Genomic DNA, 15,955 nt, shown 5'->3' with positions numbered 1-15,955 from the left:
AGTCCACAATAGAGACCCATATCAGAATCAGGTTTATCATTACTCACATTTATCGTGAATTTTGTTTTTTTTGTGGCAGCAGTACAATGCAATACATAAAATTACTACAGTACTCTGCAAAGTCTTAGGCACCTTAGGTGTATATATATGAGCTTAAGACTTTTGCACAGTACTGTAAATCATCTGTTTCAGCAGTTTTCCCCATTGCTCCAGTGATCCAGGTTCAAAGTACATGTGTGATGCTGGCTGTGTGGAGTTTGTGCATTCTTCTTGTCATTATACAGGTTTCCCCTGGGTGCTCCAGTTTACCTCAGCATCTCAAGTATGTCATTTGTCTGAACCTTAATGACCTCCTAAGAACCTTTGGGGAAAAGGAACTCAACTGTTGCACGAGCACAGAGTATTGCCAGTGTTGTATCCTGATACGTTTGTGATCCAACGTTTCTTTGGAAGTCAAGAATGAGCCACAAATCATATTGCTTACGGTTGTTTTAGTAGGTGTCACAAGAGTGGAAAATGAACAAAAAAGAAGAGCTGAAAAAGAAAGAAAAGACACAGACTAGAGATAACAAAAATTCAGTGATAACAGTTAAAGTTCAAAGCTCAAAGTACATTTACTATCAAATGTGTATCACATAATAAACCTTAGGATTCATCTTCTTGCAGGAAGCCACAAATCAAAGAAACATAATAGAACCCATCAAAAAAAACCCCTCACAACAAGGACTGTCAAACGCCCCAGTGCAAAACAAGAGCAAAACATGCAAAAAAGTGAACACATAGCCAATAGCCAAACTCAAGCGGCATGACACATCCTATTGAAAACTAAGAAGTTTCTAGAAAAATACTAAAGTAGCTGTATCGCAATTTCTGAAAAAAATACCACTGAACAATTACATGTACACCGGTAACTATATATAAAAATACAGGAAAACACAGGGAAGTTAAACCCCAAGGAAAACAACAATACTACACCCCAATCCAACACCAGCAAACTAGTTGATTAAAGTGGTGATCAAAATGTTATAGTTATGGAGTCAAACAGGCCCTTCAGCTGAATGCAGCAATGCAAACCATCAAGTACCCAGTTACATGGCTCCTATGCTCAAGGCATTTAGTTCTCCACACCTTCCCTTCAACTCCCCCAAAATGATTCCAACCACCTACACTAGGGCCAGTTTACAATGGCTAATGCTAGAGCATGGCCTGTTGAAGGACAAACCAGGCTATGACTTACACAGTAAATGGTAGGACTCTAAGATGTGTGGTGGAACAAAGTGGCCCAGGAGTACCAATCCATAATTCCTTGAAAGTAACAATGCAGGTATATAAGGTTATAAAGAGAGCTTTTGGCACATTCACCTTCATAAATCAAAGTAGAATATAGCTATTGAGATGTTATGTTGAATTACGTAAAACTTTGGTTGTTTTTTTTTCCCCAGAGACTTGAGACCATAGGTCTAACCTGAACAGTGATAGTCACTGTTCCCACCTTGCAAAGGAGTCTGTTCAGGTTCAAGTCTAATTGTCATTCAACAATACATGAATACCCATGAAAATGCAATTACTCTGGGGACAGGGTGCAAAGAACAGTACCAACAGTCATTCACAGAACAAGGCACCCTTAGCACATATGCCGTAAGACAGCAGTAAAATACAGTCACATACAAAAAAATATATAGTCCAAATCCCTGAGTCCAGGAATGTTGCAGTAGTCTGTATCAAACAACATACATCCTGGCTTCTGCCAAGTGATCACTGGAGGACACCAACTCCAGCATGGATGCCGTTCTACACGACTTCCCGAGGAGTGCAGCGACTCCAACACCTTTCTCCTGGTCAGCTGCTAACAGGTGATACCGTAGTTTGAGGCCTAGTCCTTGCTATGACCAAGGCCACACAACTCCCCCGCCATTGTGAATCAGACTTGTAGCATTCCGCACTTCCAGTGTCCCAGAGTGGCATGCAATCACAAGAAAAGCAACTAAGACAATTTCTCGCTGTTAGACCACACACCACCTTCATGCACTGACGCCTCTCTGACGCAGGCAGCAGCAGAATCCACACCAAGTCCAGCTCCTTCAGTTTCTCACCAATCTGCAACTGGCTGATAGGGTAGACCTGCAGTACATTAAGTTCTGAATGTCCAGCAGGGTCTTGCAATAGCAGATTGATAGCTGGTTGGAATATTTTGTCAATGCCGTACGTAATATCACTTGGAATACAGATGCTGTCCAATACTTCCCTAAGACTTCTTTGGCAATGTTAGTACCCATGTAGATATTGGTGTTGCTATTGGTATTGCTTTGTTATTGTCACATGTACCAAGATGCAGTGAACAGCTTGTCTTGCATACTGTTCATACTGTTCAGATCATTACATTGTGAAGTAAAAAAAAAACAATGTGGAATAAAGTATAAAAACTATGAAAAAGTGCTGTGCATGTTAATGAGGTAGATTGTGAGGCCAAGAGTCCATCTTATCATTCAAGAGGTCCAGTGAAGCATCTGAGAATACCAGGATAGAAGTCAGTGTTATGTAATTTCAGGCTTTGGTATTTTCTTCCCAATCTGAAATATAAGAAGAGAGAATGTGCAAGTTGGGTGTTGTCTTTGATTATGCTGCCTGCTTTACTGAGGCAGCAAGAGGTATAGACAGAGTAGATAGAAGGGAGGCTAGTTCCTGTGATGTGCTGAGCTGTACCCACAACGTTCCGCAGTTTCTTGTGGCAATTATGTTGAGCTGCCACAGTAGCTTTGATGCATTTGATTTGAAGCTGCTTATTGGACTGTGAGAGATTGGATATTGTTGATTGAATCTCTACATACAGCTTTCTCACACCTTCCCTCAATAACTGACCTAGACTATTTCCATATGGCTTGTTGCTTGTTCCATACAAGACGATGGAAGGGATCACCTGTCTAAAGTCAGGTGTTGTTGCAGGAAGCTAAAAATATCTGAACCATGTGATATATAGCAATGGTGATGTTAGAATAGGTGGTGGCTTAAATTAATACTTATTTGTCATCGCCGCCCACCAGAGCCAACAGCCTACGTTGACCTGATGGTGTTCTGTGGAAAGCACAGCCTTAGATGAACAAAGTGCATTCTCACTTCATTATAATTTCTTCAGAATGCATTAAGTTGCAACAAGTATATACCTGTCAAGGATAACTTACAAGCAAGCACACTAATTATTTTCAGTCCTTAACCCCACGCTACAAATTGAATGAAAGCAAAGTTGCTACATTGCTTGACAACACTTGACTCTGGCATCCGATAAGATCACAATCGAAACATATGGACACAAATTCTGCAGGTGCTGGAAAACCAGAACAACACATCCACACAACGCAGCAGGGACCAGGTCAGGCAGCAACTATGGAAATGAATAAACAGTTGAGGTTTCAGATCAAGACCCTTCATCAGAAAAATATGGAATAAGCATTATGATCCACACTTAAAGATCCATAATAATCATGCACATCTTTAATAATGAAGAACCAGAGTGGTTCTCTGTATATGTAATGACTGCTAAAAAATTAATAGATTGTCTCTATAAATTAATGAGTGGGAAAATGAAAAATATCCTTGAGTGTTACTACATAGTGAAGACAATATTAATGGACTATAAGAGAGTTTCAAGTCCCCAAGTAAAATACATGCAATAGATAATCACTGAAATACTATCTTATTATTTCTTATTATTTTTGAGGATTAAGCATGCCAGGACCTCCAGTCTCTGAACCACTTTCCCCAAACAGGCTAATCATGACCTCTTCCCACCTTACCACCCCACCCACCACCACTACTTTATCATTTCCTGTCAGAGTCACCTGGACACTCCTGTGCCTAACATCACTTTATGGACATACAATCAATCGACTGTACATATATAAGCTATCTTATGTAGTTTATTGTACTTTTTATGATTATGTTATTTACCTTATTGCATATATTTTGTAATGTGTCAGATCTGGAGTTACAATTGTTTTGTTCTCTTTTACACTTGTGTACTGGAAATGACATTAAACAATCTTGAATATTGAATGAACACATGGATGACCTTGTTGTGAGACGTACCAATCTGACAGAAGCTACATCCATCAGTGTTAATATTATTTGTTCTGCCCTGCTTAGAGTCATTAGTGGAAAACATTCATCTTTGTCACTTCCCACAGCCTCTGGATTTTGAGACTAAACGATCATACACCCTGAAAGTGGAGGCAGGGAATACCCACATCGACCCACACTTCATCAGCAAAGGACCCTTCAAAGACACTGCAGCCGTGAAGATCACTGTAGAAGATGCAGATGAGCCTCCTGTATTCTCGTCGCCAGCCTATTTCTTGGAAGTGAGGGAGGACACTGCCCTGGGCTCAGTCATCGGAGAGCTTCAGGCTCGTGATCCTGATGTCATTGAGAGCTCTATAAGGTAACAAAGGTCTTGATTACTTCCCCTGCCTGTAAACTCTTCGATGAGATGCTAATTCCCCAGATTCTAGCTCAACCGCTGTCATATTTGGAAGTATAGAAAACAATCATTTATGGACAGTTTATCAGGAAATTTACTCTTTATTGCCAGAACTCAAGGAGTTTGGGAGTTTCATTGAGCATCTTTAAATCTTGAAAATGAGGGTCAACAGCCACTGAACAGTGGGAAACGTCATGCTGCATTTGAGGCACCCAAACACACACACACACACACACACACACACACACACACTAGATTCATAGAGCCATGAAACATACAGCAGATAAACAGGGGACAGGGGCTTCGACCTATCTTGTCTATGCTGAACTCATCCTTTGCATAGTCACATCTACCTGCAGATAGTCCACATTCCTTCTTACCCTTTCCATTTATGTACTCATACAAACTTCTCTTAAATGTTGCAAGTGAACCTGCATCTACCACTTCCGCTGGCAGGTCGTCCCACATTCTCACCAACTCTGCATGAAGAAGATCCACCTTCGGTTCCCCTTAATCTATGACATCTAGTTCTTGTGTCACCTAACCTCAGTGAGAAAGCATATTTGCATTTACCCTATCTACTGTACACATTTATAGCTTTATATACCTCTGTCAAATCTCCCCTCATTTTCCTACACACCAGGGAATAAAGTCCTAACCTATTTTAGCTTTCCTTGTAACTAATACTTGATCATTGTGATGTTGACCTGATCTTGCTGTGAGCATGTGGGCTGCTATATTTTCGATGTAATATTGATAACTAATAGAGACCATACTTCCATGACAAGGAATTCAAGATATCTTGTGTATGTGTGTGTGTGGAGAAATGTGCACTTTGCATAAACTGCCCTGCACATGGGCTCTGAATGTTTACTTTATTTATTCATTTCATCTATTCCTGTCTCAGCAAATAGCTTCAAATAATAGAAGAATACAGAAAGATTTAATATCCCATCTAGGCAGTATGATTTAGTCTGTGTAGTCTGCATCTGACCAATATACACAACAGTTTAGAGGTTTCAAATGTACAGTTAGGAAAGCAAATCAAACTTTAAGACCGTAATACATTGCAGCAGAATTATGCCATTTTGGCCCATTGAGTCTGCTCCAACATTCCATATGGCTGATTAATTTTACCTCAACCCCATTCTGTCTTCTCCCCATAACCTTCAATCCCCTTACTGATCAAGAACCTATCATCTCTACTTGACCAGACGTTGTAAAAAAGCTCCAAGTCAATCAGTGAAAAGGTTCACTTTGAACGATACTTGTTCTTGTACAATATGTATTGGTACCAGGACACTGTAGGAATAAAAAGGTCATGTCGCACACCAGTGTACTACTCTGATTCTAATTCTGTGATCCTTCTTCCCATTATTGAAATAAAGATCAGCACAACAGGTTAGATTGTAGAAAACTTCATCCATAAGACTTAGGAGCAGAAATAGGCCATTCAGCCCATCATTCCATCATGGCTGATATATTATCCCTCTGAACCCCATTTCACTGCCTTCTCTTTGTAACCTTTGATGTCCTTATTAATCAAGAACATATCAACCTCCACTTTAAACATACCCAATAACGGCCTCCACAGCTATCTATGTAAAGAATTACACAGATTCAATACCCTCTGGCTGAAGAAATTTCTCCTCGTTGCTGTTCGAATGGTACGTCCCTCTATTCTGAGGCTGTGCCCTCTGGTCCTAGGCTCCCCTACTATAGAAAACAAGTACAATTAAAGTTTAAAGCCCATCTTGAGATGGGATAGACACAAATATAACCCATTTCCTTGAGATTTTTCAATGATTTTTCTGTCCATTTTACGTTGAAGTAGCTTTCATGGATTAATAATAGGTCTGTTGTATCGATCAAGTTGTCCCGGAAGGTTCCAGAAAAGGATCAATTACATCATGAAGGATCCACCTATCTTGCTCATGGTCTCGCATCATGAAGGAGGCCAGGACCACCAGACTGATTAACAGTTACTTTTGCAGTAAAACTGATCAATGCTTCCACCCAATAAGCCTACACCATCACTACGCCATCCACCACTACTTTATCATTTCCTGACAGAGCCCAAGGTAAATTTATTATCAATGTACATATACCTCACACCATCCAACTCTGAGAATTGTTTCCTTGCAGGATACTCATTAAATCCAAGAAACACAATCAAATCAGAGAAAGACCACACTTAACAGGATGGACAAGCAACCAATATGCAAAAGACAACTACCTGTCCAAATACAAAAGAAATAAAAAGAAATACAATAACTAAATAAATAAATAATATTGCAAACATCAGATAAGAGCCTTAAGAGTAAGTCGATAGGTTGTGGGAACGGGTCAGTGATAGGGCAAGAGAATTTGAGTGAAGTTACTCCCCCCGGTTCAAGAGACTGATGGTTAAGGGATAATAAATGCTCCTGAACCTGTTGCTGTGAGTCCCGAGGCTCTTGTACCTTCTTCGTGATGGCTGCAATGAGAAGAGTACATTGCCTGGGTGGTGAGGGTCCGTGATAGATGCTGCTTTCCTGTGACAGTGCTCCTCTTGAAGTTAATAATCATCTACTTGCTTTGCTGAAATTGAGTGAGATGTTGTTGTGGAACCACTCAGCCAGATTTTCAATCTCCCCCCTATATGCAGATTCATCACCACCTCTGATTCGGTCAACGACAGTGGTGTCATCAACCAACTGAAATATAGCACTTGAACCGTGCTTCGCCTCACAGTCATAAGTACAAAGCAAGTAAAGCAGGGTCTGTCACCTTATACATATACATATATATATATAGATTCTCCTGTGTCTAGATTAACTTCATAACTTCTGCCATCTCCAATGGGATCCCACCAACAAGCACACCTTTCCCTCCCCCCCACCCCCCCCCCCCCCGCTTTATGCGTTCCACAGGGATCACTCCCTACGTGACTCCCTTGTCCATTCGTCCCTCCCCACTGATCTTCCTTCCTGGCACTTATTCTTGCAACTAGGACAAGTGCTACATCTACCCCTACACTTCCTCCTTCACTATCATTCAGGGCCCTAAACAGTCCTTCCTGGTGAGGTGACACTTCACCTGAGTCTGTTGGGGTCATGTACTGTATCCAGCACTCCTGGTATGACTTCCTGTATATCCATGAGACCCAGCGTAGATTGGGAGACAGTTTTCACCAAGCACCTACGCTCCATCCATTAGAGGAAGCAGGATCTCATAGTGGCCACGCATTTTAATTCCACTTCCCAGTCCTATTCCAATATGTTAGTCCATGGCCTCCTCTACTGTTGCGATGAGGCCACACTCAGGTTGGAGGAGCAACACCTTATATTCCATCTGGGCAGCCTCCAACTTGACGGCATGAACATTGATTTCTCAAACTCTGGTAATGCAACTTCACCATTCTTCATTCCCATTTCCTTCCCTCACCTTATCTCCTTACCTGCCCATCACCTCCATCTGGTGCTCCTCCTTTCCTCCTTTTTCTTCTTCCATGGCCTTCTGGCCTCTCTTTTCAGATTCTTCCTTCTCCAGCCCTTTATCTCTTTTCACCAATGGACTTCCCAGCTCTTTACTTCACCCTCCCCCTCTTGGTTTCATCTATCACCTTGTTTTTCTTCCTCCCCTCCCACCACATTCTCACTCTGACTGCTCATCTCTTTTCCTCCAGTACTGATAAAGGGTCTCATCCAAAACGTTGACTGTACTCTTTTCCATAGATACTGCCTGACCTGCTGAGTTCCTCCAGCATTTTGTTCTGATTTCCAGCATCTGCAGATTTTCCTTGTTTGTAACTTTATAGGCATATAATTAATCTATGTATAGAAGCTACCTTATGTATTTATACTTATTGTGTTTTTTTCTATTATTGTTGTGTTCCTTTTATTTTGTGTTTTTTTTTTGTGTTGCATTGGATGCAGAGTAAAAATTATTTTGTTCTCCTTTACTCTTATCCACAGGAAATGATATAAAACAATTTTGAATCTTGACTAACCAGCCCTAGATTCACAGAAAAAGAAAAAATAGGAGCTGGACTAGGCCACTCAACAACATAGGTAGATCAGTGCAGCATTGGAAAATGCCTGTTGGCCAACAATGTTGTGCTGAGCTAATTCCACTGATGTCGCCTAAATCCATCTGCCTGCATGTGGTCCATATCACTCCATTTCCTCCACATTCATGAGCCGAACTCAGAGTCTCTTAAACACTTCTGTCGTATGTGTCTCCACTTCCACTAAGGAGGTCTGCTAAGATTGTTCAGAGCTTTGGCCAGATGTGTCCAGTTGTAGTCTCCACATGTGGCCGAGATACACTGGACATGGAGTCAGTGCAGGCTAAATAGCCAACTTAATCTTTCAACCTGGTAGCATGGGGGTTAGCACATTGCTTTTGTGATTGCTCTTAGAGTTCTACCCTCCTAGTTACCTGTAAGGAGCCTGTACGTTTTCCAGTAATCATGTGGGTTTCCTCTGGGAGCGTCGGTTTCCTCCCACATTCCAAAGGTGTGTGAGATAGGGTTAGTGAGCTGTGGGCATGCTGTGATGGTGCTGGAAGCCTAGTGACCCTTGAGTGCTGCTCTGTGCAATCCTCGCTGACTCATTGCAAAGGACGCATTTCTCTGTACGTTTTGATATTTCGATGATAACTCGACAAATAAAGTTAATCTTTAATCTCAATCTTTTGAATTTCCAGAGCAACTAGCAATGTACAGCCTTAGATTGATATGGGTGGCAGGGTGGAGATACATCTCTACTAAAGGAGGTGTGAAGCTCACCTTCCCCCCACTAACCTGCAGGTCACCCTTGAGCAAGGTGTAGCACCTGTTTAGCACCATTTCCCCTACCCCTTCGATCGGGGTCACATGAAGCCATGGCAGCAGGAGATGGATTGGTCGTACGAGCATCAGTTGCATATTACAAGTACTGGTTATGCAGCCACCGACAGACACTAGGCAGACAATCTCTGAAGACAATCTCTCTGTTCTCACACAGAGAGTGGTGGGTGCATGGAATACCCTGTCAGTGTTGGTGGTAGAGGTGGATACAAGGGGGTAATAAATAAATACTTTATTTTCAAAATTTTCAAAAAACAATAAAATCAACAAGGACATATAAACTCAGACACGTGTGAAAATAAAATGAGCAAAAAAGAAGTTAAAAAAGGACATAACATTAGAGGGAGGCCTGCTGTACAGAGTGCTCAAAAGTGCTAAACATCAAGTCTCGAATGAGGGCCGTGAGAGATTAGCTGGGGAGAAGATGAGACTCTTAGATAGGTACATGGAGCTTAGGAAAATAGAGGGCTATGCAGCAGGGAATAGAACTAAGCAGTTTCTAGAGTAGATTACATGGTCAATGCAACATTGTGGGCCAAAGGGCCTGTAATGTGCTGTGGATTTCTATGTTTCTATTATTGATAATGGCTAGGGTCACCTGTCTTGTAAAGACACTGCCTAGAAGAAGGCAATGACAAACTACTTCTGTAGAAAAATTTGACAAGAATAATCATGGTCATGGAATGACTATGATCGCCCATGTCATACATGGGACAGAACGAGCGAAAAAGACTAATAGTCCAGAAACTGAATGTCTGATCCCACAGTGACCTCTGTGGAATTTAAATACAGTTAATAGTCTGGATCTTGCCACAACAATTAGTCTTGATGACTATAAAAAAAAATTGCTGGATTATTATTGAAATCTCCTTGGAGCAAAGAAAGATGAGAGGTGACTTCATAGAGGTGTGTAAAATTATAAGAGGCATAGATATATTGGACAACCAACACCCTTTTTCATATAGAAACGGTAAATATGAGGGGGCATAATTTAAGGTGATTTGAGGAAAGTATAGGGGAGATGTTAGAGGACTATTTTTAACAGAAGGTGGTAGTCATGTGAAATGCATTGTGGTGCTAGTAGAGGCAGATACATTAAGGAGATTTAAAAGGGTCTTCGATAGGCACATGAATTAAAGACATTTGGAGCGCTATGCAAGAGGGAAATGTTACAATTGTTTTATTAAGTGTTACAAAAACAAAAAACTTACAGAAAAGAGGAGCTGAGGGAACTAAGAAATTAAGGAAAAGATAGCTGTGGTATCTCATACCTAGACTGGAGAAAACAAACATTTCTTTGATAACAATTAGCCTATAAAATAGTCAGATTCAAGTGTTGTTGGAAACTAAGAAGTTTCCAGAAAAATAAAGAAGCAACACTACCATAATGACTGGAAAATTCACTGGACAATTACACACCATGGCCACTTTAATAGGAACACCTGTACACCTTCTCAATAAAGCACGTATCTAAATAACCAATCGTGTGGCAGCTAATCAATGCATAAAAACATGTAGACACGGTCAAGAGGTACAGAGCAAACATCAGAATGGGGAAGAAATGTGATCGAAGTGACTTTGATCATGGAATGATTGTTGGTGCCAGACAGGATTATTTGAGGTATCTTAAAGATGACTGATCTCCTAGGATTTACACGCACACCAGTCTCTGGAGCTTACAGAGAAAGTTGTGACATATAAAAAAAAAATCCAGTGAGCAGCAGTCCTGTGGTCAAAAGTGCCTTGTTAATGAGAGAGGTCAGAAGAGAAGACCAGATGATTCAAGCTGACCAGAAGGCGACAGTAACTCAACCATCCACAGGTTATAACAGTGGTGTGCAGAAGAGCATCTCTGAATGTAAAACATGTTGAACCTTGACACTGATGGACTGCAGAAACTAGACTATGAATATACACTCAATGGCCACTTTATCAGGTAGAGGATGAATGTAACAAAGTGGCTACTGAATGTATATGTATATAGATGATGATATAGGTAATTATATAAAAAGTCAGTACAGGGAAGTTAAACTACTAGAGAAATACAAAGAAAATAACACTTTTACATCCTAATGCAACAAGGTACAACAGGCAGTTTAGGATTTTTTTCTACATTGGCTTTTCTTGCAAAAGAACCTGAGTATCAATAATTATGTAGGGACTTGGTGAGAACACCTGGACTACTGGTCACTGGTCTAGTGTCCCTACTCAAGCCAGGGCTTAATAAGCTGGATGCAGGAACAGTGATTCCTCTAGCCAAGCAGTCCAAAGCTGTAAATTGAAGATCAGTTTGGGCTGAAATGAGATTTTCTTTACTCAGAGTGATATAAAGTTCAAAGATCAAAGTACAAAGTAAATTTTATTGTCAAAATACATACTGACAAAGTACAAAGACTGTGCAATAGTCTTATGCACATGTAAAAAGATATGTAAAATGAAGATGTTTTCAAAAATAATGAACTAAAAAGTTTCTAAATATCAAAAAGTTTATTGTAAAGAGCGGTAGACAGTATAAAACTAAATCAAATGAATATTTTGTGTAACTACCCTTTGCCTTTAAAACTGCTTCAATTCTCTTCCATACCGGGCCGTGTCATGCAGTTTTATAAGAAAATCAGCTGGTAGGTTGTTCCAAGCATCTTGGAGAACTTGCCAGAGTTCTTCTGCAGACTTCAGCTGTCTCACTGGCTTCTGCATCACCGGCTTATCCCAGACAATTTGATGATGTGGAGATCTGGGCTCTATGGAAGGCATATCATCTGAAACCATATAAAAAATCTCGGGTGCCTAAAATGTTTGCACGATGACACTGAACTGATGATTGAGCACAAACTTTGTTCTCAATTTCATGGACTGTGCAACTCTTGTTGCTTATTAGCCACTTTTCTTATAAAGCTACAAGACAGGATGGTGTACCTCAGAGAATTGATGCAGTTTTAAAGGCAAATGTTAGTTACACCAAATATTGATTTGATTTAGTTTGTTAGTGTTTACTGCTCTTTATAGTAAACTTTTGATATTTAGGAACTTTTCATTATTTCCAACAAATAATACCTTGAGATTAATTTTATTGCAGGCATTCACAGTAGAACAAAGAAGTACAATAGAATCAATGAAGAACTACGTACAGAGACTTGACAGCTTGTGCAAACACAAAACAGAAACAAGTGATAATTAATAAACAAACAAATAAATAAATAAGTGATACTGAGAACATGAGTTGTAGAGTACTTGAAATTGAGTCGAAAGGTTGCGTACAATGGTCAGTTCAGTGTTGTAAATTACATTCTCTGTAAACTCTAGAGAATGTTATGCAAAATCCAAGGAGATCAGCAGTTTATGAGAAGCTCAAAGCCCCGCTTTTGGTACTAGCAATCATTCCGTGGGTAAATCACTCCGATCACATTTCTTCCCCCATTCTGATGTTTGGTCTGAGTAACAACTGAACTTCTCGACTATGTCTGCATGCTGCTACACGATTGGCTAATTAGATATTGGCATGAATGAGCTGCTGTACAAGTGCACCTAATAAAGTGGCCACTGAGTGTAGTCTTACTTACTGCCCGATACACCACTGGCATCTAGCGCAGCAATGAAGGTCCTTTACCTCTGGTGGTGTGGAGGGTTTCTTTCATCGTGTCAGTAGCTTCCTCTCAGCTTTTACTACAGTCAGTCATACAAGTCTCAGCTGGAGACTAAGGAATACCAATCGCACTCAGATGCAGAGGTATTCTTCTTTGCTGTTTCTGTACCAGTTTTGCTTTACCAGTCAGGGCAATCAGCTCTGAACTGAACCCCAAAACGTGGAGGACGAGTGGACTATTCTTAGTCTAGTCTCTACCTTTGACTGGTTTAGCATGGGTGTCCCTACCAAAATCCAAAGCATAATGCCCTAATTGCAGTCAGCATAGCTCTCCAGAACATTGAGACATGTAAGCCTCCAAACCCTACGATAAGGTTGGAGGATTGAGTGTATAGATTCCAGGATATTAGAGGGATGAATGAATATTGGGATTGTGCAGGGAAATGGTGTTGAGGCAGATGAGGCATGATCTTGTTGAGCAATGGTGCATGTTTGAATGGCCTATGCCTCCTTTGAATCCTTATGTTCTTATCCTCTCAGTAAATAGATCACCTCAGCACTTCCTCGCAGGGGCTGACAATCGCTCCTATTTTCACAAATGATTTACTGTGCTTACTTCAAGGCAGTTGTCTATTTCTTTCTTCTTCCTGATAATAACGGTGTCCTGCAAAGAACTATTGCAGCCTAATTTAAGGCAAAATTATTCCTCCAGCATGCTGAGCTTTGAAGGATCTCTGAAAGATAAAATCTGCAGGTATTGAACTGACTGTCTTTCTGCGGTAAGATGCACTCGAGCAGCAATCAACACTTTTTTTTTAGGCTTTTTGGTGGTGCATGTGGCTCTACTCAAGCCACAGTCGATCACTTGCCAAAGCCCTTGTCAAGCACCCTTACATTCATTCAGTGAATTGAAATAACTGACCGGGATTTGAAAGGTCGCTCTGAAATTTGTTGGGGATCATTTGAAACTGTGTTGATCATTTGCCAGTGGAGCTTATTTCAGAGGATCGTCTCCTTCTCGTGCAGAGAGGCTTGTGAGTTCCTGAGGTCCTGAGGATGATGCTGCCTGGAGTTTAGCCATCTGACACTTAGCTGGTAGGGTCACCCATGGTCAAATCATCACATAGCAGTGAATTGTTACCACAAATTGCATCTTGTTTGAAAGGAAAACTTACAGGGTTTACAGTGAAGATGTAATTTCAGTTTTGCAAAATGCATTCAGCTTTTTATGAAAACATTCAGGGAAGGAAATGAGAGTGAGAAACTAAGGCTGACCTCAGCAGTGAGGTGAAATGCAACTATACAGATGTGATTCGGTTGTTAGCGCGAAGAAGAAGAATTAATCACAGCCACTTTACCTGCATTTGAGCTCATTAGACATGATTGCTTTGGGCTTTTTTCCAGTGGGGTTCTCTCCATGTCTGACCTGTACCTTCAGTATTTCACTAGTTGTGGACGTATCCATGGTGCTTCTCTGAGGTCATCACTTCATTGTGGTGGCGAAGTTGTGAGTTTCTAAGGTCCTGAGAGTGATGCCCTCTGGATCTTAGCTCCTGGTAGGGTCACCGATGGTGATATGCTCAAGGGGGAGGTACAAGACCAAGAGTGTTCAAACCAAGACCTCATTGGTTGAGCTGTTGGAAGATGATGGCACATCGCACTGAAAGCAGAGGAAGGCTGCAGCAGTGAAGGGACCCCAGTCATCTTGCATTCTATGCCAGTAGATCATGACCCCGAAATTCAAGGACCATCTGGTAGCTGCCCATGCATCAGCCTCCACACGTTAAACAAAGTCATGCACAGGTGTTCTCCACTCAGGGAATCCACCTTAAATCTCAAAGACAATCCCTTAGCAGAACAACATACTCGATTCGAGTAATTGACTATAATGAGTTCAGGGGACACCTCTCTCTGTCAGAAGGTTTGATTATTGTCCCAATGCAAGAACTAATCCCAATTGTGAAATAGTGGAAAAGGTTACTTTAGATTAAAGATTAGCTTTATTTGTCACCTGTATATCTAAATATTGAAGTATATAGTGAATTACGCCTTTTGTGTCAATGACCACACAGTCTGAGGATGTGCTAGAGGCAGCATGCAAACACCGCCGTGTTTCAGACACCAATATAGTATGCCCACAATTCACTAACTTGTACGTCTGGTATGTGGGAGGAAACCAGAAGGACACTCAAAAGAAACCCACAGGGTAATGAGGAGAATCTACAAACTCCTGACAATGCACAGGCAGAATTGAACCCACTGGCGCTATTGTAGTGTTATGCTAACAACTATACTACCATGCCCTCAGTGACTGAATCCAACATCACTCCTAGGTAGAAAACCCCAAAGGAAACACATGTGGCCTCGGAGTGAATGTATAAACTACTTACAGACGATGGTGGTTTAAAAGAGCATTTACCACACTGGGCTTCATCAGTCAGGGGATTGAACGTAGCAGTTGGGACTATATGTTATAGTTGTCTAAGCCATTGGTGATGCTACACTTGGACTGGGGTGTACAGTTTTGATCAGTCTGTTATACAAAAGATGCTTGTTAAACTGGAAAGAGTGCAGAAACGATTGACACAGATATTTCAAGAACGAGGGCCTGAGTCATATGGAAGAGTTGTGCAGACTAGATTTTTATTCCATGGAATGTAGGGGAATAAGGAGTGAACTTACAGAGGGTTTAAAATTCTGAGAAGCATAGATGATCTTTCCCTAAGAGTACGTGAGTCTAAATCTAGGGAGCATAGGTTTAGGGTGAGCGGGGAAAGATTGAAAAGGGATTTGAGGGGCATCTTTTTCACACAGGGTGGTGAGTATATGGAATGAGCTGCCAGGGAATGCGGTTGAGACAGGTACAACAGTATCACTTAAGAAGCACTTGGATAGGTACATGCAAGGATGGGGCTTAGAAGGATCGGGGATTTGGGATGAACATAAGAAATTAGGACAAGCTGGGTGGAGGCTGTGGTTGGGCCAAATGGCCTGTATCAATGGTGTATGAGTGTATGAATTGCTCTCACCCCCCCCCCAAGAGAAATCTCTTTTGAAAAAAGGTACT

The 15,955-nt window shown here is 41.1% G+C and overlaps 1 protein-coding gene across 1 annotated transcript in view; it reads left to right on the top strand.

Annotated features, from left to right (window-relative positions):
• Positions 1-15,955, top strand: part of LOC140210733 (cadherin-8-like) — a 341,499-nt gene that overhangs the window by 262,168 nt on the left and 63,376 nt on the right. The window contains exon 7 of the mRNA XM_072279963.1: positions 4,182-4,435. Within this exon, the coding sequence (XP_072136064.1) occupies positions 4,182-4,435 (254 nt within the window). The remainder of the gene's footprint in view (positions 1-4,181; positions 4,436-15,955) is intronic.

This window comes from Mobula birostris, chromosome 15 (assembly GCF_030028105.1).
Source record: "Mobula birostris isolate sMobBir1 chromosome 15, sMobBir1.hap1, whole genome shotgun sequence".
NCBI classification, from domain to species: Eukaryota; Metazoa; Chordata; class Chondrichthyes; order Myliobatiformes; family Myliobatidae; genus Mobula; species Mobula birostris.
Note: the sequence above shows the minus strand (reverse complement) of the source record. Positions and strands in the feature narration are given on the sequence as shown.